General features: G+C 48.2%; 1 protein-coding gene across 2 annotated transcripts in view; it reads right to left on the bottom strand.

Moving 5' to 3' along the window:
- The window catches only part of LOC101062692 (gamma-aminobutyric acid receptor subunit gamma-3-like), a 50,213-nt gene extending 26,231 nt beyond the window's left edge, over positions 1-23,982 (bottom strand). The window contains exons 1-3 of one of the 2 annotated variants that reach the window (XM_029840204.1): positions 23,055-23,982; positions 22,632-22,783; positions 8,968-9,035 (exon numbers count right to left, since the gene is read on the bottom strand). In XM_029840204.1, the coding sequence (XP_029696064.1) occupies positions 8,968-9,035; positions 22,632-22,783; positions 23,055-23,104 (270 nt within the window). In that variant the 5' untranslated portion in view covers positions 23,105-23,982. Of the gene's footprint in view, positions 1-8,967; positions 9,036-19,565; positions 19,805-22,631; positions 22,784-23,054 lie in introns of those variants that run through there. The other variant, XM_029840205.1, reaches the window with a different exon arrangement.
- Between the last annotated feature and the right edge of the window lie 85 nt (positions 23,983-24,067).

Genomic DNA, 24,067 nt, shown 5'->3' with positions numbered 1-24,067 from the left:
ATTTCTCCTGAAAATTGGACTGAAAATACAAACGTATTCAGAAGGAAAATGTATAATTTAACACAGAAGGAACATACCACATTGAATAAAAGTCAGATATTTGGTAAATTGACTTAAAAGAGGCAAAACATCCCCAAAAACAACCCATATTTGATGGTGTGAAATCCCTTTTTAAATGACAAAAGAAGTGTTGACAGCTGAAGGCGTCTGAGTGAAATTAATTAGGGATGTTGTCAGTCAGTCCGCTGTCTCTCTGGCATCATCAGTTTCATAATGAGGAGGATCGACTGCACCAATTTAGGAACATCATTAATTTTTCCTACGTCTTTGAGTGAAACATCTCCAGGAGGGCAGATGCAGCGTATTTAAAGTGTAACTACTCCTCAAACCCATTTCCTTCAGCTGACAACACAAATATTTGCGTATGACGTACTGTTTTTGATTAGCTTTGGTCCAATTCTGCACATTTTATTCAAAATATTTTCAATTTGGTGTGTTTTATATTAAATATGTAAGAGTTACTGCCCTCTATGGGTCGCGATCGGCTATTACAACTAATTTTTGCTATTGGCTGACATGGAGGCCGAGCGCGATTTGGAGGCAGCAAAACGTCTGATAACTCAGAGCTGCTCTTCTTCACTGGGAGTCACCACCTGATTGGGAACAGCCTCCCCCCCATACACACACTCCAAAATGTCCTCCTTCAAAAGGTCAGCTGTCAAGGCGTGTAAAGTTTGGTCACTAACTTTTGCCCTTTGTCCAGCAATCACGGCGGGACCACTGACATTAACTGCGTTTGAAGCGTTTCAGATCTTCAGGCTGAGATCACAGCTGTTCAGCAGCAGTCGACCTGCAGTGTGGATCTCCTGCGAGGCGTGCGGGGGTCCCACGGTGCATCGCCTCACCTGTGCTCCACCCGCAACAGCCTGACAGCAAATAGATGTCAACAAGACACAGGAACTTCCTGGTTTCCTGAATGCAACGTTTAGAATAAAAAGCATAAATAGATTATTGAGGCGTCGAACCTGGGAATATTTTACTAATGTTTGTTCCAGCATTATGTCTTATATGTGTGTGTGTGTGTGTGTGTGTGGGGGGGGGGGGGGGTAGGATGCATGCGTCAGGCAGAGATTTGGAAACCATCTGTGGAGCGGTGGCGCACTGAGGTCACATGACTAAGGACAGAAAATCTGTCAGGACTGCTCATTTGCTTGTTGCGTTGTGCAGTTCCAACTTTCATTCCAAGAGGTCAAATAAATAAACCGCTCGACATTTCCACACATTTCCCGTGGAACCGCGCCGTCCTCCAAGCCGAGTGGAGTTCGCCGACAGCAAAGAGACCCGGCAGATCTGGTGGAGCAGCATTCAGAGCCTGGCCCACGTGTCTGCCCTCTGCTTTCAACAGGTGTCCCCATTTAAAAAGGTCACCTGCAGTTATGCAACACGCCGGGGGGGCAGAGGTTTTTCCTGCAGCTCAGAAAATTTGCTAAGACAAGGTGAATACCACCTCAGCTCTCTGAATGAATGCATTGAATGAATAAATAATGTCCCAGCCCGGAACACTGACCTCCTTTTCCACCGCTCCAACCTTTTTCTGGTTTAATTCTTTCCTTTCGGCTTTGTTCTCTGCGACCGCCCGAGCCCCCCCGCTGAAGGTCAGCGGAAAAAACAAACCCACCCAGACGCCACCGCAAGCCGCTGTACTTTCGGAAACTTTAGAAGCTGGAAAGAGCACAAACGCGCCGGCTGAATCAGGAAGCATGCTGGGCTCCGCTCAGACCAGGACACCCACGCAAGGTTTTAAGGATGGAGAGGCTTGCCCCCCACCCCCCAGAAGATGCATAGGTTGTGAGCAAAGGTGGCACACAGGCACAAACTTTGACTGGGAAATGATTGACTAGTCTACCCTATCGTCACAACAGCTTTGTACAGTAACATTATGAGTATTAATAACATTAATATCTGGCTCCTTCTTCGTCATCTTAATGTCTTCGTCATCTTAAGCCAATAGTTAGCGAGTCGCTGCAGCTGCTTCATCACTTTCCTCTCTTGAGCCCTGTGCTCTCCCTGACTTGACCTCACTTGTTGATCTTTGGCTCCGTCAGCATCTCCTTCTGCCTGACTCTTCAAGACGAACTGAAACAACAAACTGGCTTAATAATTGAGTGAGATGGAGGCTAACGCCGTGACTTTTCCTCACCATGCAATAATTGTCGGCTCCCTAGTCGCACCTAGAACATTTTGGACACATTTGTGCTTTTTTCTTTGCTCAGAATCTGCAGTGTTATGCAGCAACATGCAATGAAAGTATAAGAAACGTCCCAGTGGGTTACGTTTTGATTGTAAATAACCTAATGCAAAGTCTGCTATGCATTAAAACGGATAAATCGCCATAACTCCTGCCTCTTACACATCTTACAAAAAAAACAACAACACAACCTTTTGTAGGTATAAGCCTCTATTAGACCCTACAGCGATTTAAGACATGACTGACAGGTCTCTGCAGCTCATTAGCAAACAGCCCGCTGCTACTTGTTAGTGTGTGTGTGCGTGTGTGTGGGTGGGGGGTGGGGGGTTCAAATTTAAAACCTGTTGTTTTTCCACAGTGTTTGACGTAATCTCTTAAGAAGCCACTCAAATACAACCGCCCCCCCATGACGCACACACGGAGACAATTAAAGCTAATCATGTATAACCACCAGTAAACCCGATTCCAAGTAAAATATTGGTTTTATTCCTGCAAAATATTCCTGTCTTTATTCCTGTTGTCAATTAGATACAGTTAAGAACGGTGAAAATTTCAGAAATCCTCTGTTACGATGTGTAACTGTAAAATTAAAATGAAATTACTAAATGATTGCTGATACCTACTCATCCACAAGAGGATGCCATTTTAGATGATAATAGCCAACCTAATGTGTCTGTTGTGAGGGTTGGACAAGTGGAATTAAATGACTGATTACTCATTTATAGCGTGTGTGATAAGATGTTGCATCCATATGTGCTTTGAAAGAGTGGCTGGTCTGTGAAAATAAGTGAAGAATGTCTGGAAAAACTGTGATCCTGCTGTTCAAAGTCAGTGCAAAGTCCCCACAAAGATACTTATGAAGCAATCACCCCCCCCCCCCCCCCCCCCCCCCCAATCATCATCCTCATCGCTGATTATTAATCATGAATGTTTCCCAGCACCTCCTGACAGCACAGCCTGACCTTAGCGGCACAGATAAGCCCTTATCCCACGGAAAAGAACCAATTCTCATCCAGACTCCCACTGACCTACTTGACCTCATGTTAAGTATGTATAGTGGGGGGGGGGGGGGGGGGGGGGGCTCAAATAATGTCCCAGAGAAATGGCTGCTGACCAACAGGTGGACGATTTTCAACGCTAAGGAGACGGAGTGCTGCTGGAGATTGATGGGGGTTCAATGTGGATAATAAACTGTTCCCTTTTATCTCTGACTCGCCGTTCCTTTTTCTGTCGCTCAATTATGGGATGATGAATGTGCTCTTGTCAACATGTCTGAGCCTCAAGTGCAAGCTGATTCGCTGAGGTTGTCTTTGTGAAGGACAAACTGGGCCGAGTCCACGTTGGTTTGGCTCCATCCTTCTAAGACCAGAGGGAAGGAAAGGCAAACGCCGCTATTGCTATGCTTACTCTTGAGGTTATTTTTATTGTGAATACTTAGCTTTGTTTGATCATTTCTCTTCTTGTGTATTTTATCTTACGCATGATCTTTTTGTTCTCTAAATAAAACTGCCTTTGTATCGGGCTCTTGGCTTTCCTGCACGGAATGGAGTTTATTTTAAGAGCAAAGGGGATCAAAGTACTTCAGGAACCTTCGTAAGAAAGACGATCAGCATTCAGTGTGTCCAAGTATAAAAGAAGCAGACACACCTGGAGACACGTGTGAAACAGCGCTCGTGTCTGTCGTGGACATCTATTCAAGATGACGTCTCTACTGAAGCAGATGATCATGATTCTCATCACAATTCAAGAAAAGCTGATTTATTATTAGCAACATTATTATTAGCAAAGTTCTTCACATGAAATTGAAGTTCAGCTACAATTAGCTGAGTCACCGCCACAAAAACCAGAACATGAAGGTGTCGCGTGTTGCGTTCACGTCTCTAAATTTGAGCAGAACTCAGCTGAAGTTTGCCACGTTTTAAAATAGGCCTCTAAAAGGGGAAAAAAAAAAATCAATGACAGCTGAAAGGCAGATGATGGAAATCTTTGAGGGAGTTTTGTAAGAGCATCGCATTCATAATCAGACCCAGCTGAAATCGGCACCTTTGCGGTTGTCTTCTGTTCTCTAATTGAACATTCACGAGGTCGCAGGATCGGGAATTAACAAAGACGTAACGCCGCCTGCTTTATGAGTCTTGGCAGATGAAACAAGATGCACTCGATATTTTCCCAGGATTATCACCCATTTCTGCAAACACATTAGAATTTCATTGGCTAAACCTCAATAAACATTTCTGAGCAGACCAGGATCAGCGTGTTGCCTTCGTGCTCCCGCCGCAGGATTGGACATCGCAGTTCTTTCATGTTCACGCATGAGATGATCCGATTTACTCTTCCAGGATATTGCCGGTTTTAAACAACGGAGCCTCGTGTAGCTCAGCACACGGAGTACACTCAATTTTTTGCTTTATCTCACGTGTCCAAGGGCCACCTGCTCTCAAGCGTCTGGACGAGCCTCGTCCTCCAACGCCGGCCATTTCACCCGTGTGCCAAAGGTCCGAGCATATCTTTGCATAAATCCATGTGAAGCCCCAATGTGAGGTCTGCTGAGGGGCCCGCAAGCGTGTACACGTAGATTAGAAGGTAGATAGCAGATAGCAGCATGACACCTCCACGGAGCTGAAAATGATCTGCTTTGACACTTTGGTCAGATGTGCGTTGCTGAGAACTTCCACGCTGGCGTGTGAGGGAAATGTTTCTTCACTGGATGACATCTAGAGCTGATAATTGTGCAGATCTGTCTGCTACTGCACAGGAACAACACCTACACATTCCTTTAAACCCCCAAACAATTCACACTTGTGAAAGGGTAAAACTCAGCAGCTCGCCACGAGCAGAACCCCCCCCCCCCAGATTTGATCATGTTTAATGCTTCCGTTTGTTGGACTTCTTTGTTTATCGCATGTTACATGCGCGGGCTGATTTTAATCCTGTGTTAATGCTTATCTCAGTTTCTTCTCGACGTCATATCTGTGCGGAATTACGGTGGTGATTAAGTACTTGTATTATGCAAGGATGATCGATCAGAGCCTTCAGAGGAATGACATCTTTGTGTTATTGTTGCTAATGATAGCGTTAGCCAGCCAGCCAAGTGAACTCAAGTGGAAATGACGAGTCTCAGTTGAGTGGTGTTGATAAGAAACAGGCAGTAACAACAGAAATACGACGCTATAATATCACAAACATATTTCTGCTAGCTTTGCACGGCGCCGTTTTCCAAGATTTGGAAGATACTCCACATTTGTCACGGCCTGAAAACGGCCCCACATCCAGCACACGGTCATTAATATCAAACTTTATTACACAGGCTCAGCTCGCGGCGCCATGTGAAATTAATTCCCAAAAGACTCCCACAGGTGAGTAATCCTCCCTTCGATAATCTGCGGGGAGAATCTATCAGACGTCGGGGGAAAATCAGGGAGACGGAAGCCCGGCAAGGAGCAGACAGAGACTGGTTTGGTGGTTTACAGGGGTAAGATGAGACAGGCCGGTCCGGAGCGGGCAGGGTCGATACTGGGAAATCAATCTGAGAAACACAGCTGGAAAATCAGGCACGGAGCTCAGAGGATGCGGCAGAGAGTGTGTGTGTCGTGTTGAGGTTTAAGTATCGGGAGCAACAGGTGTGCAAGACTGGCTGGAGGCTGCGGAGGGAGTCACATGTCCACTGGATCGCCTTGATTAAAGTGGAGCAGACTGGGACGATATTGGTGATCAATAAAGAGTTATGTCTTGCTTTTCACACAATTACTTTGTCCCATGGACAGAGAGGTGGGCCTAACAATCACCACGCCTGCCTTATGCACCAGCAGGCTCCAGAGCAGGGGGACAAGTTCGATACGCTGCCCACGCGCGAGCTCCGCCGCGGAGCATAAGAACAGTGCGGACGTCAACGGGCGTCCATCTTTGTCTGTCAATTTACCGCCTGCTTTATCCAACTCTCCCAGCAGCGGGCATGGAAGCCCAGCGCTGCAGCTCAACCTTAATGCCGCTAATGCGCTTTAACCACGCCCTAAACTTCGCTCAGCCTAATTTAGCGCCGCGTCACCAGGAACATTAATGCGTTTTGTCGAAGGGACGAGGTGCTTCCTGGAGTTCGGACGCCTCCGTCGCCGACCAGATTGAGACGTTGAATATTTGACCTGGTTTTCCAAGTGTCTCATCCTCTCTCTGTCTCTCTCTCTTTCTCTCACACACACGAGGAGGCTGTGAAAGACCCAACAGGCTAAATGGAGGTTGTGGACCAAATGATGGACTGCAGTCCAGAAGAAACGCATTAGAGAGCGGATGAAAAGATATCAATTAGGTCGAGTCCAGGCCGAAGAACACACTTGTCTCTGTGACAAAGTGACGTTCCCTCTGAGAAATGCAGAAAATTGAGAAGAATCTGGGAGGTGGACACGGAGCGAGGGACACGAGGGTGGCGACTCCGCACTAATTACGCTCCAGTCAGAGCGGGGACGGCCAGGGATTTGTGTTCCACTGACCCACGGCAGGAGCGGAGGCATCCAAGCGTTTACCCAGCAGGGCCTTCGCTGGGATCCCACGCCGGGGTCACAGTTCTCCACCCGGACAAGTCTGAGTGCACAGGTGCGCCTCGCCGACCTGCTGCCGCACGCCGTCACACGTGAGAAAAGAGACCTCACAAAAGACCTCAGGTTGTCCAAAACGTCACATTAAAAATCAAACCATTTTCCTCTCAAATGCAAAGCGAATGTGCATCATTTGCATAGATGTTGGAGCCTTAAATAGAAACAAGAACTTCAAAGATAATCAGCCTGGCCGCTCCGAACTTTGAAACCAGAGAAATGCTCCGGATGGAGGAGCCCTGTGCTCCTCTTCTTACCTCCAGCACATCTGTGCACGGCTTCTGTCTCTGAAGGTTGTGGTGAACACGTGCGAAGGTGCACAGAAAAAATAGGTAACGAGGGCCCCGTGGATAATGGGGATAATCAAAGGTTCATATTCAGAACAGAACAAAGTGAGCCGGATCAAATTCTGTGTTTTTCCAGAGTTGGACGCACAAAACCCATCCCAATAACTCTACACACACACACACACACACAGACACAACAGGCTCTTCACTCAGGCTATCTCCTGCTCCTGTCCAAAACTGGAGCCGCCAGCGAAGGCGGTGGGACCGTGGGAGCTTCCCACTAGTGTTGGCGTGTAACAGAAGCACTTTATCAGCTTTATCTGCTGCGATGATTGATGGCGGCAGCTGTATCGTTGGGTGATCCTGCTCTAAAGGAGCCATGATGGCAACGTAAGCCTCTGTGGTCTCCTCATTAGGGCCTGGATCAGCCTGCAGGGGCCCCGCCAGCAGCAATGTCCAGTGTCTCATGCTTCACTGTATACATTCACAAGGTTCTAGACTGCGTTATGATTCAGTCGGTGCACGGAATATTGCCAAATTCAGAAATATGTGTGAAACGAATGCGTACCACCATTAACCGGGTGGGATGTTTCCTGACAACCAACCGGAAAGATTACAGGAAACAAAAGTAAAGAGGAGTTGGAGCACATGCACAAACAACAGGGTTACTGTACTGCAGCCATGGCAACAAGAACATCAGAAAATTATTTATCCAAATAGGCTGAGTGAAAACAACAAAAACAACAGAGCAGAACGTGACGTGTGTAAGATTAGCTGGGTAATGAGCTGTGTGATGTGAGTGGCTCCTGCCCTGCCTTCATATATTCAGAGTCTACTACCAGATCCCCCCCCCCCCCCTTTCCCCCCACCCAAACAGCAGAGTTAACGTCTCCTGCACGTTTTGGGTGGATCCTCAACATCCCCACGACTAACAGCCACATAACGCTTTGGCCTTAAATGAATGTGGGGGGAAATCATCAGGAGCAGAGCATGATTTCAGCTGCTCCCTCACCACCGAGTCGCACGTGCACTGATTAAGCCAACAGCAACTCATTTGTTATATCAGCGATAACACAGTCGGACGACAAAGACATCAGACACAGGCCGGAAACGTAACGAATAACCTGGAATAACTGCTCTGACAATTCAAACAAAGCTTTAATTGCAGAAATGTAATCAGTCTTCTGCTCTTCACACATCAGAGCGTGTTGATTTTTTTTTTTCATCGCACAGTGCTTATTAAATATCTGTGAGCCAATGCATCAAGTGGAAAAATGATAATTGCATCTGGGCGTTTTGAAAGCAATTTAACCCCAACATGCATTCTGTAGGGAAAATAAAAGGTCTGCGGACAATTATGTGAAGCCAAACAACTTCCTTCCTGCCTGAAAACTTTTTTTCCCCTTAATAAAGTTCTTCAAAGTGTCACTTCCACATGCGTTAAGGATTGGGCCTTCTGTGCTGGAGAAGACCCTGATTGAATTCCTGGACTTCCATCAAATCCATTCCAGTTCTTCAGGGAACGTTGGAGGTGAAAACACACTTTTGCAGATGAAGCTAAAAAGCCCAAAAGCCTCGGAGGACATAAATGCTTTGTCACGGCCGAGCTGAGGTTGCGTCTCCACCGCAGAGACCTGCTGTCTGACCTGATAGCGGGGAGCGTCCCCAGCGTCCCCAGCGTCCCCGCTCCTGCTTTTAAACTCACGTGCTTACTCTGAGGTGATCTACAGGACCGAGTGACGCACGTTCACCTGTCTTTCCACCACTCCAAAGAGCAGCCACGGTCGCATCCGATGGCGTGTATGTGTGGCGATGGGTGAAGGTGCGTGTGAAGGCCTGTACTCACCATATCGATGGAGGACACGGGCCCGATGCTGTTGACATAAATGCCCACGTCGATGACTGTTGGCTTCACTGCGGGGAGAGAGGCAGACAGAGGGACCGTGAGTGATTGCACATATCGTAGGTGGGACACGTGAGACCTACACACGCTGGGCTTCTATTTTATTTGACATTTGTCGGTGGTTCCATCCGGCAGCATCTTGCGTCAACATGCCCCACGTTGTTAAAATCAGATCAAAACTGGGCTTAAAATGTCATTTTAATCTAATTAAACCAATATATTTCCTTTACAATAAAGAAAATGAAATACAACATCACCAGTGCACTTCCTGGAGCACTTATTCTGTTACCATGGCAACTAATAGCAACTCCTCTGGTATAAGTATAGATGTAAAATCTAGGCTATTTTTTCCTGTCAGCTCTATTCAGGGTTTCTTGTCCCCAGGAAGCAGAAAGTTGAGAGAAAAAGTTATTTTATTCTTAGAAATAAAAGAAAGCACAAACAACACAAGGCAACATTTAAAGGAGTTGGATGCTCTCTGGTCGCAACACCACTTGATCATTTTAGCGGCGCTAACAGCGCGGCTCTGCTGAGAGAAATGTCAACACGTCGGCTGTGAAGCATCTCAAAAATGGAATTTCGACAAGGGTTCCGAGAGGGTGAATCCTCAAGCGTTAATGACTGGCTGACATTCTCTTATCGCCAGCAAAGAGTTGACATTTGTGTTTTGTGGCGAAATAGTCGACAGCGCGCTTGAACTGGGGCCGTGTTGGGGGATGGGGAGTGTGAACTGGGCCAGTTTAAAGAAGTTAAAAGCCTGCTCATCTCATCAAACAGAGTAAAATCTCTGGAAAATCAGCCCTGGCGGTCAGAGAAACGAAAGCGTGGGCGTCTTTCATCTCTTTGTCACACTCACAAATGCTGGTCGACTCACGGCGACTTTGGAAAGACCCCACCCTGCTGAACGAACTCCGTGTTGGCATTTAAAACGAGTTTAGCTGCTGCAATGGGAAAACACGATTAGCATATTTAAAACACACACGCCAGTTCAACACGTCATTTCAAAAACACTGCCCCCATCAGACCCCCCCCCCCTAAAGACGTACATCTGTCTGCCAGGTTGAAGGCGATCCTGAAAACGCCCCCAGATTCACCCCTTTTCCCAAAGACGACGCCACAAAAAGGCTGCTTTCCACCTGCGACAGCCAGACAACTTCACCACTTCAGGGTGCGCTCGGACACTAGAGCCGCGGCGCCTCTTTCAGCAAACACCATCCGCTTTGGGGTTAAGCGCAGCTTCCTGCTGAAGAGCCCTCGTGTGTCTGAGAGGCCGCGCCGCTGCTGTTTTCCTTCTGGTTTATCCGCCGTGTGCTTCCCCGCAGTGTTGCCGATGCGTTCATGCGTGAGCTCTCCGCTGCCCGGGAGAGAACATTTCCCCTCGTCCTTCCCAGAAGAAATGCCACGTTTGTGCGGTTTGCATAACCCCTCTGACCCCAGCTGGTCCAGCTGTTTGACGTTCAACGGGAAGCATCTGCTGACCGCAGAGCGGCGCCAGGTGTGAAGACAGCGCAGCACGGAGCCGTGCCGCCCTACAGTAAACACGCCGAAACACACAACGCTCGTGTCACATGTTGGGGTGACACTCGTTCTTCACACTCCACCGAGCATAGGGAGCGGGCGCGTCGTCTCACGACCTTCGCGGGCACGTGATCGGCGTGCTGTCGACTCCAACGATACACATATAAAGCATACGCGCGTGTTTCTCCAGGGGTCCCCGGGGGCCCGCTGCGTTGGACAGTGTTTTGATGAGCGAGGCCCTGCTGGGAGACGCTGATTTCATCCCTACAGCATGTTCTGCTTCACCAACTGGACGATGAGGGATACAGCACAGATGCCCTCGGCAAGGAAAACCTGTCGTCACTCAAAAAAATGAAAAGAGAATCATATATATCTTCTTTCATTTTCTCCTGATGCTAAACCTTCTGGTCCTAATAGATGCCAGGACTTTGGTTGTGTAGACAGGAGGCAAACGTGATTTGTGTGTTGTTCCATCAAACTCTAACGTTCTGCGTCACAGTTGCCTCCAGATTTCGCTCGGCAGCAGCTGTGGCCCCTGGTGGTGGGAGCATGTGTGAATACCAAAGCCCGAAACACTGAAAAAGATCAATCGCGTTTTCATTCTGGTTATTCTGGCGTTCCTGTTTTAGTTTTGTTTAAAATAGAGCTAAAACATGAATACACAACACACCGCACATCACAACCTTCAGGTCGTATTTCTGACACAAACGCTTCAAGTTGAAATTTGATTTCCATGTGGAAATTGAGCTGGATTTTTTTCCTACCGCCCTGGGACTGCAGCTCCTTATTTCACAGTAAAACTGCTTCAGTATTCAGCATTTTAAGAGGGTTTTAAATGACTAAACTTCGGATTGCCGTGCCACCCGTGCTGGGCACCGAGCCCGGGAAGAGGCTCAGAGTCAAACCTTTATTGTCTGTTTGGGGGAAGTCTGGCACCAGAAGAGCTCAGGACAATACATAATCACAATGTGCAATTTATAGACAAATGCACAGGACGCGCGCATTGTTTGCTGCAGCTGTTTGGAGGAAGCACCAAGAAGCCCCAAGACACAAGACAAACAGAACAATCATCGTAGATCTGGGCAGCGGCGCTCCCGGCTCTTCTACATGTCCGTGGATTATGGCAGCGAAACACCTGCGGGAAGGTGAGAATCCAGGTCCCTCCTCTGAGGCCTATTTGCAGAGAAAAACGCAGGAAAACCGGAGGACCACAGAAGCGGAAGCACGGAACGGCAGTCGGATCTGTTACAGCTTAGCAGGTCTGCCGCGTTTGGAAAACTGGGGCAACCTGAAGGGAATTGTCCTTAATTTACACCACAGCCCGCCATCACGGCCCAGCACAACACTCCTTAAAATACATTTTACACAGATGTTAGTCAGCTTTGGTTTATTTTGCGGCTCTGCACATGAGGAAGGAGCAACGATCCAGCGATTTTCAGTCACACACACACACACACACGCACACAAACACACACACACACACACAGCTTTTATGTCTGTCCCCCGGAGCGAGAGAGTCTTTAAAACAGACGCAACCGTGACAACAGCTGAGAGGCCCTGACGTGTGTCCAAACGCAGCACGCAGCGTTCAGGAGGGACGCTGCATAGGTAATGACGGCGCCATTAAAAACCATATTCAGGACATTTTTTATTAACTCTCTCTCTGTTTACTGGGTTGTTGTTTTTTTTAAAAAGGAGGTCTCATTACTAAAACACAGACCTCGCTAGCCGTCTATCTGCCGCATTTTCCACTTCTAAGGATGATCCATGGGGGCCAGAGGAGCGTCTTCGCCTGCTCTTCATGTTGATCATCCTCCTCCTCCTCCTCCTCCTCCTCCTCAGAAAACCATGACAGACCCCATCTGTATTACCACATTACCCTGTGGGCCTCGATTACGAAGAAAGGCCTTTTACGGCTGCTCGCCGCGGCTGGCATGACAAATGCATTACGCATTGTCAGTCCCGGCCAACGAGCACGTGCACGTATGCGCTGACCGCTCGCCACCCCATCTGTTCATCGGCCAACAAACGCCACACAGGGAACGCTGGGGGGCCTCGGATGAGGTCCGGGGGTCAGCTGGCCATCTTTCTAAATAAACCTGCTGGACAAGAATTAACCGAGGAACTCAGCTGTAATGTGCTTGTTTCGTCATGCATTACTGTGTTCGTGCACGGGAGGATAAAGATCACTGGAAATTTGACCGAAGCCACAGCGTTGGGTCGAGCAAACAATTGAAGCCATGTAGATGAGGGACCAGATCCGCGGAAAAAGTAGGAATTGCAGAAACCAATGAGGGCAACTGGAAACAACTGAAGAGCAGCCGAGTTCAGCAAACTGACGGTGCAAGAGGAGACTCGGCACAAAACGAAGTAGATCAGGAGAAACTCAAGTGGAGTTCAGCATCTTCCATTGTCCTAACTGGGATCTTCCATCTCTGGAAGGAAAAACCCACGTATGATGTTTCTAACAGTATGCAGGGCTGTGCAGCTTCATTCACACATGCTCTGGAGGGGCTACGCGTGGGAACAGACGTCTGAACAGGCACAGATAGGGATTTTCCAGAGGTCCTTTGGAGTGTGTGTATGTTTCATTTATGGAACAAACCAACACTAAAGAGGCTGCTCTTCACATTCATTTCACTCCCTTTGCTCGAGACAAAGAGGTAAATATAGCCGCGGCAGAAGCTCTGATTGACGACGCCAGACCGTTGTGGTTGGAGCACGACGGCAAGAGGAGACCACCACAGACTCAAACCTGCAGCACAATCAAACAAGACGGATGCGATTGACACATCTGCATCTTTTTTCTTGTCTAGAAATTTTTAAAATTCGCTGATATTGATTTAAGACGGACACAATTGTTCCCATCCCAGACTCCTCTGCAGCTGAAGTTCATTTTTAATTTCAGGGATCTCCTTTTGTTGGTTTCACACTTCCAGCAGCTTTACAGAACTTCCCCATGAGACGACTTTTCCTCAGCTCATTTCTCTATTTTTTATTCACCCCCAAATACTCCAAAAATACAAAGTACTTCAGAAATGAAATTTCTGCCTTCATAGCCCATTCAGATGATGTTAATACGGCTCCGCACTTAATCTAGATTATTCGAGCGAAACAAAAATCATCTGCGCGGCTGCAACCTCGGCTGAGTTCTCGCTTTCATTTACAGTTGCGGGTCACACGGTTCAGGCCGGTTCAGATCCCCACAGTCTGCTGCGCTGGTCCAGGCAACATCACACATCCCATCACCAGCGTCCTCTCTGTTCTCTCCTCATGATGTGTAAAAAACAGCCCGCAGCTCACTCAGCCTTCAGCTCACTCTGCTGATGGCAAATTAGTGCAACGGAATCCGCAAATATTGATTAAACATGAAGCATGAGGTAAATTCAGAGTGACACATGCGCCCCAGCACGCAGCGCTAAGGTTTGCTGCGGTGCGCGCTGCACGCCCCACGGAGCCGATCAACGCTAGAGATCCGCTGCGTGAACCTTCCGGAGGGTTCAGGATATTCCACCTCGGAGGGAGTGTCAGCAGACATGGCTGTGTTGACAAGTGGGACACAAATCCATAATTTAAAGAAGCCAGCAGCAGTTAGCGGTGAGGCCAATGGAAAGGGACAGCAACCAATGAAAATGGCACAGGAGACACACGTCAGAAGGGAATAGCTTCGCTAAAAGATACTAAAGGTAGATTAGCTGGATCTCCGGAACCCTGCAGAGTCACCACAGAGGTACCTTGGAACAAAAGTCCGGGAACTCATCAACAGCGGTATTTTCCCCTCAACGGGAATAATAAGTTGGCCAAAAAGCCCCTCCCTGCAGTTATACCCCACTGGCATCACCGTGAGTGAAGTGTGTCAGCACAGTCGCAAATCTGGGGCTGAGCATGCAGATTTAAAAAAAAAAGGGAAATATTTAGGGATAAGCAACAAATAAAAGTGGCGCTGAGCTAACCCCTTTTTTTGATGCAAAGTTATGCTTAAGAGATTGATGGATCCATCAGTCTTTTGTCCAAACTCAAGTGACACGCAACAGACAGGCACATACTGATTTGTGGGGAATGCCAGGACTGTTTAGGAGCGCGAGAGAGACCTGACTGATTGACAAAAGAGGCTCTCTGAGCCAAGTTTTAATAAAATGGATCCAGCACATTTGTTAAATAAATGACTTAACGTCCCTAGGAAATGTCAGGGCACTTCAGTTCGCTTTGCTTCCTTGAAACAAATGAACTCGGGCTAGGAAACACTCACACAGGCGTCCTTTTTTCTCCCTAACTTAGCCGATTTGCAGATGAATCATGTTGTAGATCAAATATCCTGCTGCTGGGAGGAAATATATGCAAAAACACATGCTGCTAGCAGACTGACAACACGTAAGCACGTCAAAAATAATGCTCCCTCAAGGCCAATCTATTTGATCCTGGATGTTGTGGTCTGTTCTCAGCTTGTTTCAAGAACAATTAGTTCCATTAAAGGGAAGTCAGGAGCGACTGCTAAGCTGTGGGGCTCCTGTGCAGCCAACTGTGGAAGCAACGTACGTTTACTCCAAAGTACCGCTAATGCACCGCCGCTCGGACCTCGTTCCCCCATTGTCGAGAGGTCCGATTTGAATCACTGCTTCTGCAGGCCTATTTTCACTGGACGGAGGACAACAGCATCATTACATAAGCGAGCCTTTCAGACAGACTCTGCGCGACCGTGTAGGTGTGCGCCGAGTGTCTCTCCAGTGTGTGTGTTGCTTGAGCAAGCATATGCTTTACTGTGCCGGATTGGATTCACGGAGCTGAATACAATCTAATAGATCTGGGGAGGGAATGCATTTCTCTTCCGACGGAGGTTTAATGAGAACCAGGGAAAGGGAAAGGTCTCACAGCTTATGAATAGCCACGAGGCAATCGCGCGGCTTACAGCAATAACTCAGCGCTACAGGGGGCTTGTTACACCCAAAAACACTTTTATGCAGCCCATGAGGTGAACATTTGCTAAAGCCTCCATCTATTCAATAGCCGATTGATAACGAGATCTTATAAGCACCTGCTGATGAGCTCTTAAATCTGCCTCTCTGGCAAACGGCGAGCACGTCATCGCCGAACACGGTCAAATCGACTGAAGGCAGACTTTATTCGCTCAGTGTCGGAGCGCGGTGGAAAACGTGGAGCGTCTGGGCCGAGCTCGGCCTAATCCCGAGGTACTGTGCTCACAATTATGGCAGAGTTCATTTATTACAGCGCTATTAAATGACGGACATCTGCTACCACAGAGCTTAATGCAGCAGGGAATCTAAAGTTGGCTCCTCGGGGGAGCGATTCGCCACTCCCCCCCCCAGACACTTTAACCAAAGGCAAGCAAAATAAGAACAATTACAGAAAACCATCTCAAGTTTTAATTAGAATTTGTGTCCGTCATGTAAACAATGAATTATGCATGATTCCGCTCCCCCGCTGAGACCAACAAAAGGAACCACCTAATTCACAAGCCGAAGTGGAGGAGGAGAGTTCAGCCACATCCATCTCCAGCAGAGATAAGTGTCCCAAGGGCGGCCAAATACCAGGGCGATAACCCGCTTTCCTCTCCTCGGCGCACAAGGTGAGATCCCATTTTTGAAAGATTTAAATCGCCAAAATGAGAAAATAACCGGCAACATTTGGGGCTCAGGAAAACAGCGACACCGGCGTCGCATTAAAAACGCCGTCCACCTCCCACCTTCCGTCCCCTCCTCGCCGTTCAGGCGGAGCGTAGACGACACGGGAACACGCGGATGGAAATCGATTAACTGGTTAGCGCTCGCAGGGATGGGGAATGTGTCAGCATGGTCCGGACCCAGCCCGGTCTTATTACCGCCTAACGCGCTCCATTTGGAATCCAGCACCTTGAAAGCGCCTCAGCGCGTCCCGACCATCCCTCCGTGGCTTCACGTGAAAATGGGAAACTCTGGAGAGATGGAAAAAAGCCTCGCGATCTCGCCACATCTCAAAAAGACGCTAAATTGGCGGCGGAGGCCTGCGGTTCCTCCCCTCCGACCCGGAAGAGCGGGCAACAATCAAGAGACGCGCAGGTTTGCAGCAACAGACGTCCTTAAACTGCTGATTTATTCATCCGTCTTGGAGAAAAGATGAGATCATCAAGTACAATCTATTCATTTGCTTGTCAGAAGCGGACGTCACCATGGCGATAGGGCCCATTTGCAAAGCTGACAGTGATCACGGGTGACACGATGATGGGACGCTCCTCAAAACGGTGGGAAAAAGTGATCCATCAGCCCTTTTGGATGTCAGTGGTGTTATGAGGGAGAAGCCAAGAGTGTGAAAACACCACTTCCCCGACACACACACACACACACACACACACACACACACACACAGCAGAGGAGACTTTGGCATCACAGACCTCCTAAAAGGTTACACCATCCTCCGGCTCCCGTGCGAGGGGGAGATTGTCAGCTCGGCTAAAGCGGCGCCAGGTTGAGAGGAGGAACGCTCGCCAGCGCCGGCGCTCCTCCTCATCTGATCAAATGTCAGAGGGCCTGAAATATTGAGGAGGCCTCTTTCAGCCGGGGGAGGCGGCGCCGCCGCCGCCAAATGTCAGACACAGTCAAGATGAGACCTGCCGGGACCTCGTCACCCTTGGTGGAACACACATTTGAACCAGAGGTAGGAAAGCTTGACTGATTCATTCAAGCGGAAATCCTGTAATTTGGGTTGTGAACTCGGCAGGAAGAGGCGATCACATTAAACTGGTGTTATGGGGACTCTGCCGGCGTATCTCAAATAAAGCAAAAAGTCCTCCACCCGCTCGGCGGAGCCGCTGTATTATCCGCCGTGCATTAAAAAAAGCATCCAATAGAAGGTTTGTGCTGTATTTGCTCCGTGGGTGCCACTGAACTGGGGTGGGGGGTGGGGTGGGGGGGCAACGAACTAATGAAGAAGCTGTTTTCAAACATTCCGACAGTGATGGAATGAGAAGGAGAACGGAGGCAGCAACAGCTGAATGACCTAATGGAGCAGTTAATTACATTAAATCAAGTCCAAACACAATCTGTTTACCCCCCCCCCCCCCCCAAACAACATTAAAGAAGCTCTTTCACCTCCCACTGAGTCAAACAAATACCGACTTAATGGCAGATAGAATTAAAGGTGTTCTGAGGATAGAGGCGACCTTTAAACACTCCCAGATCTGACAAGTTGACCAGAGAAAAGTCACATTTATGCCACAAGGTGAATCAATGAAACCTCTCTCACCACGTCCCAGGGGAGAGGAGAGAAATTGAAAAAAGAACTAACATTGTGTGGTTCAGGCTTCAGCGTCTTTATTCTCCTTTGTCTCAGAACGTCTCACCCCCCACTAAAGCATCATGGAGGTTCTGGCTGTCAAACATCTCTTACATGTGTGACAGCACCAATGAAAAGTCTCAACATGTCCACGGGAATGGCGACAAGGTGGAAAGACCCAACGTTGCCATGCCGACGTCTCATCCTCCATCCTCTCACCTCACTCTGGAGTGATCGGATCTGACAATCAGCTGGATCTATAGGGCTTTAATGTCTGCCCACGTCCAAACTGGGTGGGACAACCTGGACCTTTGTAAGAAATATTAAATACGGGTGGAAACCCGGAACCCCCCCCCCAAAAAAAATGCAGCATCATGGTGTAAATTAGGGGCGAGGGATGGGTGGGAGTCATGAAAGGAGCTGAGGCAGAGGGAAAGAGCAAATGGCTGTCGGAACACACACACACACACACACACACACACACACGCACACATACACACACACACACACACACACACACACACACACACACACACACACACACACACACACACACACACACACACACACACACGGCTTTGATCTGAATCAAAGCACACCTTCCTCTCGTACAGTATAATTCATTGTGGGGAGAACGGAGCCAAAAATGAGGCCTCTCTCCAGGATAAACCAGGCGCTCCGCTCTTCCCTGCACCTCCCACACACTTTATCGGTGAAGACATGAAGCTGAGCGTGTCTGCAGCTGCCTGGTGGTTCGCTGGGGACCAACAGCTCGTCATCTGGGCCATTACAGCCCTCGCTCGGCATCACACCCAGCGCCCCCCCCCATCCCCTCCCCCCCCTCCAGAACCGGCCCACTCTGTGCCTCTGTGGCGCTCCCCGTTCCTGCCACGTGTTGCACCGACTAAAACTCGCACAGCTGCGACATCAGAACAAAGATTTCGCAAAGGTGCGTTGAAGTGGGAGCCCGGCTCCATTTTCTACCTACTTTGGTTACCATGGCAACTAACGCAGCAGACATAACCCATCCAGAAGGCTACGTTCTGACTGAAAACGGGGACGTCCTTGAATCCAATTCATTTGGAGGAGGGTTTAAACCCGCATTAGCGGACGTATCTGTGCGTTTGGGTTTTATTAGCTCATGGTCACATAGACGCGGAGGTTTTCATGCAGAAAATCGTCTCCTTGTTCTTGTCCTCTGTCCGCCGTGTCTCATCCATACAGTAAAGTAATGAGAGCCCCGCGGCCACAGACGATGGATCGTGCTTTTCTGTTTCCACCTTTAGCGGCTAATAGAAAACCGCTGATAGAAAAACGCCGATCAAATTACATTAATTACCAGCAAAGATAAAAGGCAAGAGCGAGGCCGTTGGAGGGGACCCGCTGGCCTTTCAGAGGCATTTTTAAAACCGGAACATGTTTCTAAAGGGCTGTCCTGACAGCGCCCAGCTGGCGTCATCCGACGTTTAATCCAAGTGTTTAATTATCCAGTTCATGTAAATTCAGCTTCATTTAGATAAGCTGCCACTTCCATTACACAGCAGCCCACACGCTCGCTATATTCACCTTCACGTGCAAGAAAGATCAGTCATGTTTGTGGGTATTATCGCTACTGGGAGGATCTTGTTGGCCTGGTCACAAACCTCTGACCTTTGACCTGATCACCTGTGTTAGAGGCATTTTTCCCCCACACAAAATGGCCGCTGCAGCCATGGCCTGCCACTAAGCAACTAGCCAGGAGAAAATGGCTTTTTTACCTTTAGGTCCTGTTGTGTGTCGGTTCCTGAGAGGACGACTGGATCCTCTCCACATGTGCTTGACTTCTTTCAACACTGACTGCCAACTTTGTTGCCAAACTTTGACCCACTTGCAGCACATTATTTCCTGCAGACGGCTGTTTTTGTCACCTCCTCGCCTCTTTTCTGCTCTGTTTTCACTCCAGAATGAGCTTTAATGAGCTGAACCTGAAGTCCACCATTTCTGTCTGCCAAGCCCCACCCACAGCATTCTGATTGGCTTATTAAAGATTGACATGAATGAGGTCTGTTCCTGTTTTAAAAGGATAGGATTTCTACATATGACATGACTTTCTGCATTGTTTTTGCTGAAAAACTCTTTTACAGGTTGCATTGTTAGACTGTAAGTATTTAAATAAACTCAGATTTAGCGTTATTAAGAGTGCTGGAGTCTTCCAGTTGGGTGAGTTAACTTAGTCTATAAATGCATCCGGACTCCTGGATATGCTTCCATGTACAGATACGAATATAGACTAGATCAAAAGGTCAAAATCACTCAAAATTGAATGGACCTTTTCTGACCCTCCCATTGGGACTGCGTGTGGCAGCCTGTGATGCTTGTATTCCAGCCCATTTTGTCCTGGATTCCCTGGTGAGCATGCACGCTAACACACACGACCTTTTGTTATGGGACGCCAGGATCACACTCGGCGATCACAGCCCGAATCCGAACGCGAAGTGACACAATCGGGACATAAAAGCATCTCATCTCCGGCCGAGAAGAGCTGCTTCTTATCAGCTAAGGTGAAGATCAACACTTGTTCCGCTCTGGTGAAATGTGGGTCATTTTTGCACGAGTGGCCCAGTCAACCAATTGATATGAGGATTAGGATCAGTGGCGACTTTACAACTGGAAGAGACAGGGGCAAAACAAACACGGAAGTAAGAAAATAACCCCCCTATCTTGGATTTCTGGGACACAGATATCTCCACAAGTTCTAAGATGACCGATATTTTAGCCCATGAGAACTAAAGAGCTGGAGACTAAAGTTGTAGCTTAGCATGTTGCTTAAAACTTCTGTTTATCTCCAGATGCTAGAGATGAATCTTTTGTTTTCTTAATAAAATGGACACTTTCTGTTTCTCTTGTACAACCAAACTGAATAAACAAGCGACAGATGTTACAGAATGCTAAGTGTAGTTAGCAGCTGTTTCTGCTGTTAGCTTGACGCAGCCTCAGGACTCGTTAAACTACGAAGATCTGGGAAGTTATTCTTCCAACTTTGGTGCATTCGTGTGCTTTTAATGGAAAAGGACAGACGACTACCAGACTCGCTTGATCAATGATGAACTCATGGGATTAGCATGTAGAGGGGGAAATATCACTTTAGCTGTCATGCCAGACTACACATAATGGCCCAGACTAACTCATAGCAAACAACCACTAATGTTGATAATAACATGTTCCAGGTGTATGTGGCAAGAGTTGCTTGGCAACAAACCACAGCAGCACTGGTACAACAACCCCTAGCCTCCAGCTCTCCTGCTAAAGTAGCTTTACAGCTCTCCGTGAGCTCTAGACTTCCACGATTTACATTCATGGCCAATGCAACAACAGCACAGACTGGTTCTACAGCAGGCATATAAACACAGCGCAAGCACAAAAACAACACACAGTTGAACAAGTTGACCAGTTAACAGGAAGAGGTGGTTTGAGTTGAGTGTGCAATTTTTCAGACGTTCATTGTAGAAAGTCTCAAGTCTGACTTAAATGACCCTGATACGTCTTTGACTCAAAGCACAGTGTTACGTTGTTTCTTCCCCAGACGCACGCCCACGCGTGCAGTGTTCTCTCCGCCTCACATTATCCCGTAAATATATTAACATTTCATGTACGACGCTGAGGTGTGTCAAATGGATCTCATCAAAATTTCATCCCTAATTACGGCAAGCGATGCTGGAGGGAGATTCCCCCTTCACCGAGATGAGCTATGGACGGAGCCCAGGCTGGTGGAGGCGAATGAAATCAATTCCCAACAGGCTATCGACTGCGAGGGCTGGGTTTTTAAACACTTGAGGAACACTAATAAACAGACTTAATCCTTTAGAGAAAAATATCCCCAATGGAGTCTTTCCCGTCGAGTCTTTTGGAGGGAAAAACGTTCAAGAAGGGCTTCTGTTTGGGCTTATTTAAGTTGATTCTTTGAGTCATATTGTCCAGCTCATGTCTGCTAATCAAAGACATGTTAGCTTATGACTGACCTGGCTGCCATTTCATCCATGAACAATCGACCCATCTGACACTATCTTGAGTGCGAATCATTAAAATGTAAGTAGTGGGACCTCTATTCCATCCACTAGAGGTCAGTAAAGCTAAATGGGATAAGCTAATTAAATAAATTGCCTTTTTTTAATCCAGTGTTAAGCTAACCCTGAAATCATTTCCTAAACTTCTGTCATGTGTTCATACATTTTCTTTTATTCTATCACAACAGTAGCTACAATGATTTTCACATATGCTAACTACTGTATAAGGGCCAAATATCATTCGGATTACTAAGTTCTTCCCAAGGCCAAGTGGGTGATAACCAGAGCTTTATTCAGCAACACGCTATAAAAGAATACGGTATTAGAAGCGTCTCAATGCCACCATGAAGGCAAAAAGTCGTGGGTCCTTTCCTGCATCTCTATTTCTCAGCCAACCAGGAGCAAACCTGTGTGATTATCCACCAGCCTCCCGTTGCCTCCCCCAGATGATTTGATTGCCCCATCGTACAAATTTTGCAGGCGCAATCAGAGGACCCCCACCACGGCCACCGCCTACATGTTCCACTTCAGTTTTTAAAAGCAGTCCCAACCTCCCCAGCACGGCCTGATCCGTCAACATGAAAAGTGCCAACATTGCATTATCTACTCACACCATTAGGTGGCTCCAAATCTCACACACTAGACTGTGACCCAGCTGGTGAAAAGGCGGCTAAACATTTGTTCCGGGGAGTCTCTGTGCGGCGCAAACATCCGGATCAAGTTGACTCCAGACTCGGAACCATTTTCAGGTTGCGGCCGTCCTAACCCCTCCAGCCTTACCTCCAATATCCGGCCTCAGCGTCTTGTCGTATTCCTTCAGGAGATTGTTCAGCACGATTGTGGCGTCCTCCTGATGAGACCTAGGCACGAGCATTTGATTGACAGTGGTGTCATGGCCGTCCTCATAGTCACCATAATCCAGCAGATCACATCTGGAGAGGATGGACAGAACCGTCATTAATCAGACTGCTCAGCTAAAGCTCACCAGTGTTGTGCTGGTGCTGATGGGTGGGGGGGGGGGGGGGGGGTTGGTCTTCATGGTGACATCTGTGAATGGATGCTGTCATTTATGTCCCTGTGCCCGTGCGTGGGGCAACCCATGCATCATGAGCCAGATTTCACGAAAAAAAAAAAAAAAAAAGAGATGACGCCCCAGAACTTTTGTGAAGCCGCAGAGGAGATGAACGAGGAGGTCGCACTCACCGGACGCCTTGGAGCAGCGCAAGTGCGACGAGCGCAAACTTGGCTGTCATCTTCCCCGCGGGCGGATGTCGGCGCCTCCTCCCTCCTCTGGATGAGTGGCGGCGGACTGCAGGTGGAGGAGAACCCCGGTGGGCTGCTGGAGCTGGAGCTGGAGCCGGAGCTGGAGCCGGAGCTGGAGCTGGAGCTGGAGCTGGAGCCGGAGCCGGAGCTGGAGCTGGAGCCAGCGACCATCAATCCGCGCTCTGAACTTCACCGCCCGCCCACACGCACTTTCTTCTGCGCGTCATCTACAACTGTCTTTCCCAGCTCTCACTCTCACACACACACACACACACACCCACCCACCCACACACACTTACACACACTCCTCTGAACCGGGGTTCCTCCGGGACGCACCCTGACGATCAATCAGCGTGATCGGGCCGGCAGAGGAGAGACGGATGCTCCCAGCGCCCTCCTCGTCCTCCCAGTTTGTGGGGGACGCTGCTGCTGAAGGTGGTGGTGGTGGTGACGAACCCGAGGAGATGGGCATCTTACATGACTCGAAAAAACAACTGCCGTAATTGTGTCAAGTGAAGCGTTCAGAAAAACCCGAGAACCCGCTCGACGCAGCATCCAACGGCAGCGGGCCACTAATTGCGCTGCTCCGTGCTGCCTTTGCACGACTAGAACATCTCCGAGTTGTTGCTCCAACTCGGTCAATACCTGGAAACTCTGACGAGATTTCCTCAACTCACGCGGGTTCGGACCTTCTCTGCCCCCTGCTGGCCGAACACGGGACAGCACAAAACTCTTCATCTTTGCGTCGGAATACTTTGGATTATTACAGATCATTTTTCTGAATTTGCAGGTGTTTGGGGGGGAATTAAGTCCAACATCGACTTATTTATAACCCATAGAAACACCTTTGTTGGATATTAACCTAACCCAACCTCTTTACTTCATCAAAGGCTCTTTATTAGTCGAATTTAAATAAACCGAAATAATAAAATGTTGTATAAAAAGATAACGTT

Source organism: Takifugu rubripes, chromosome 8 (genome assembly GCF_901000725.2).
Source record: "Takifugu rubripes chromosome 8, fTakRub1.2, whole genome shotgun sequence".
Classification (NCBI taxonomy): Eukaryota; Metazoa; Chordata; class Actinopteri; order Tetraodontiformes; family Tetraodontidae; genus Takifugu; species Takifugu rubripes.
Note: the sequence above shows the minus strand (reverse complement) of the source record. Positions and strands in the feature narration are given on the sequence as shown.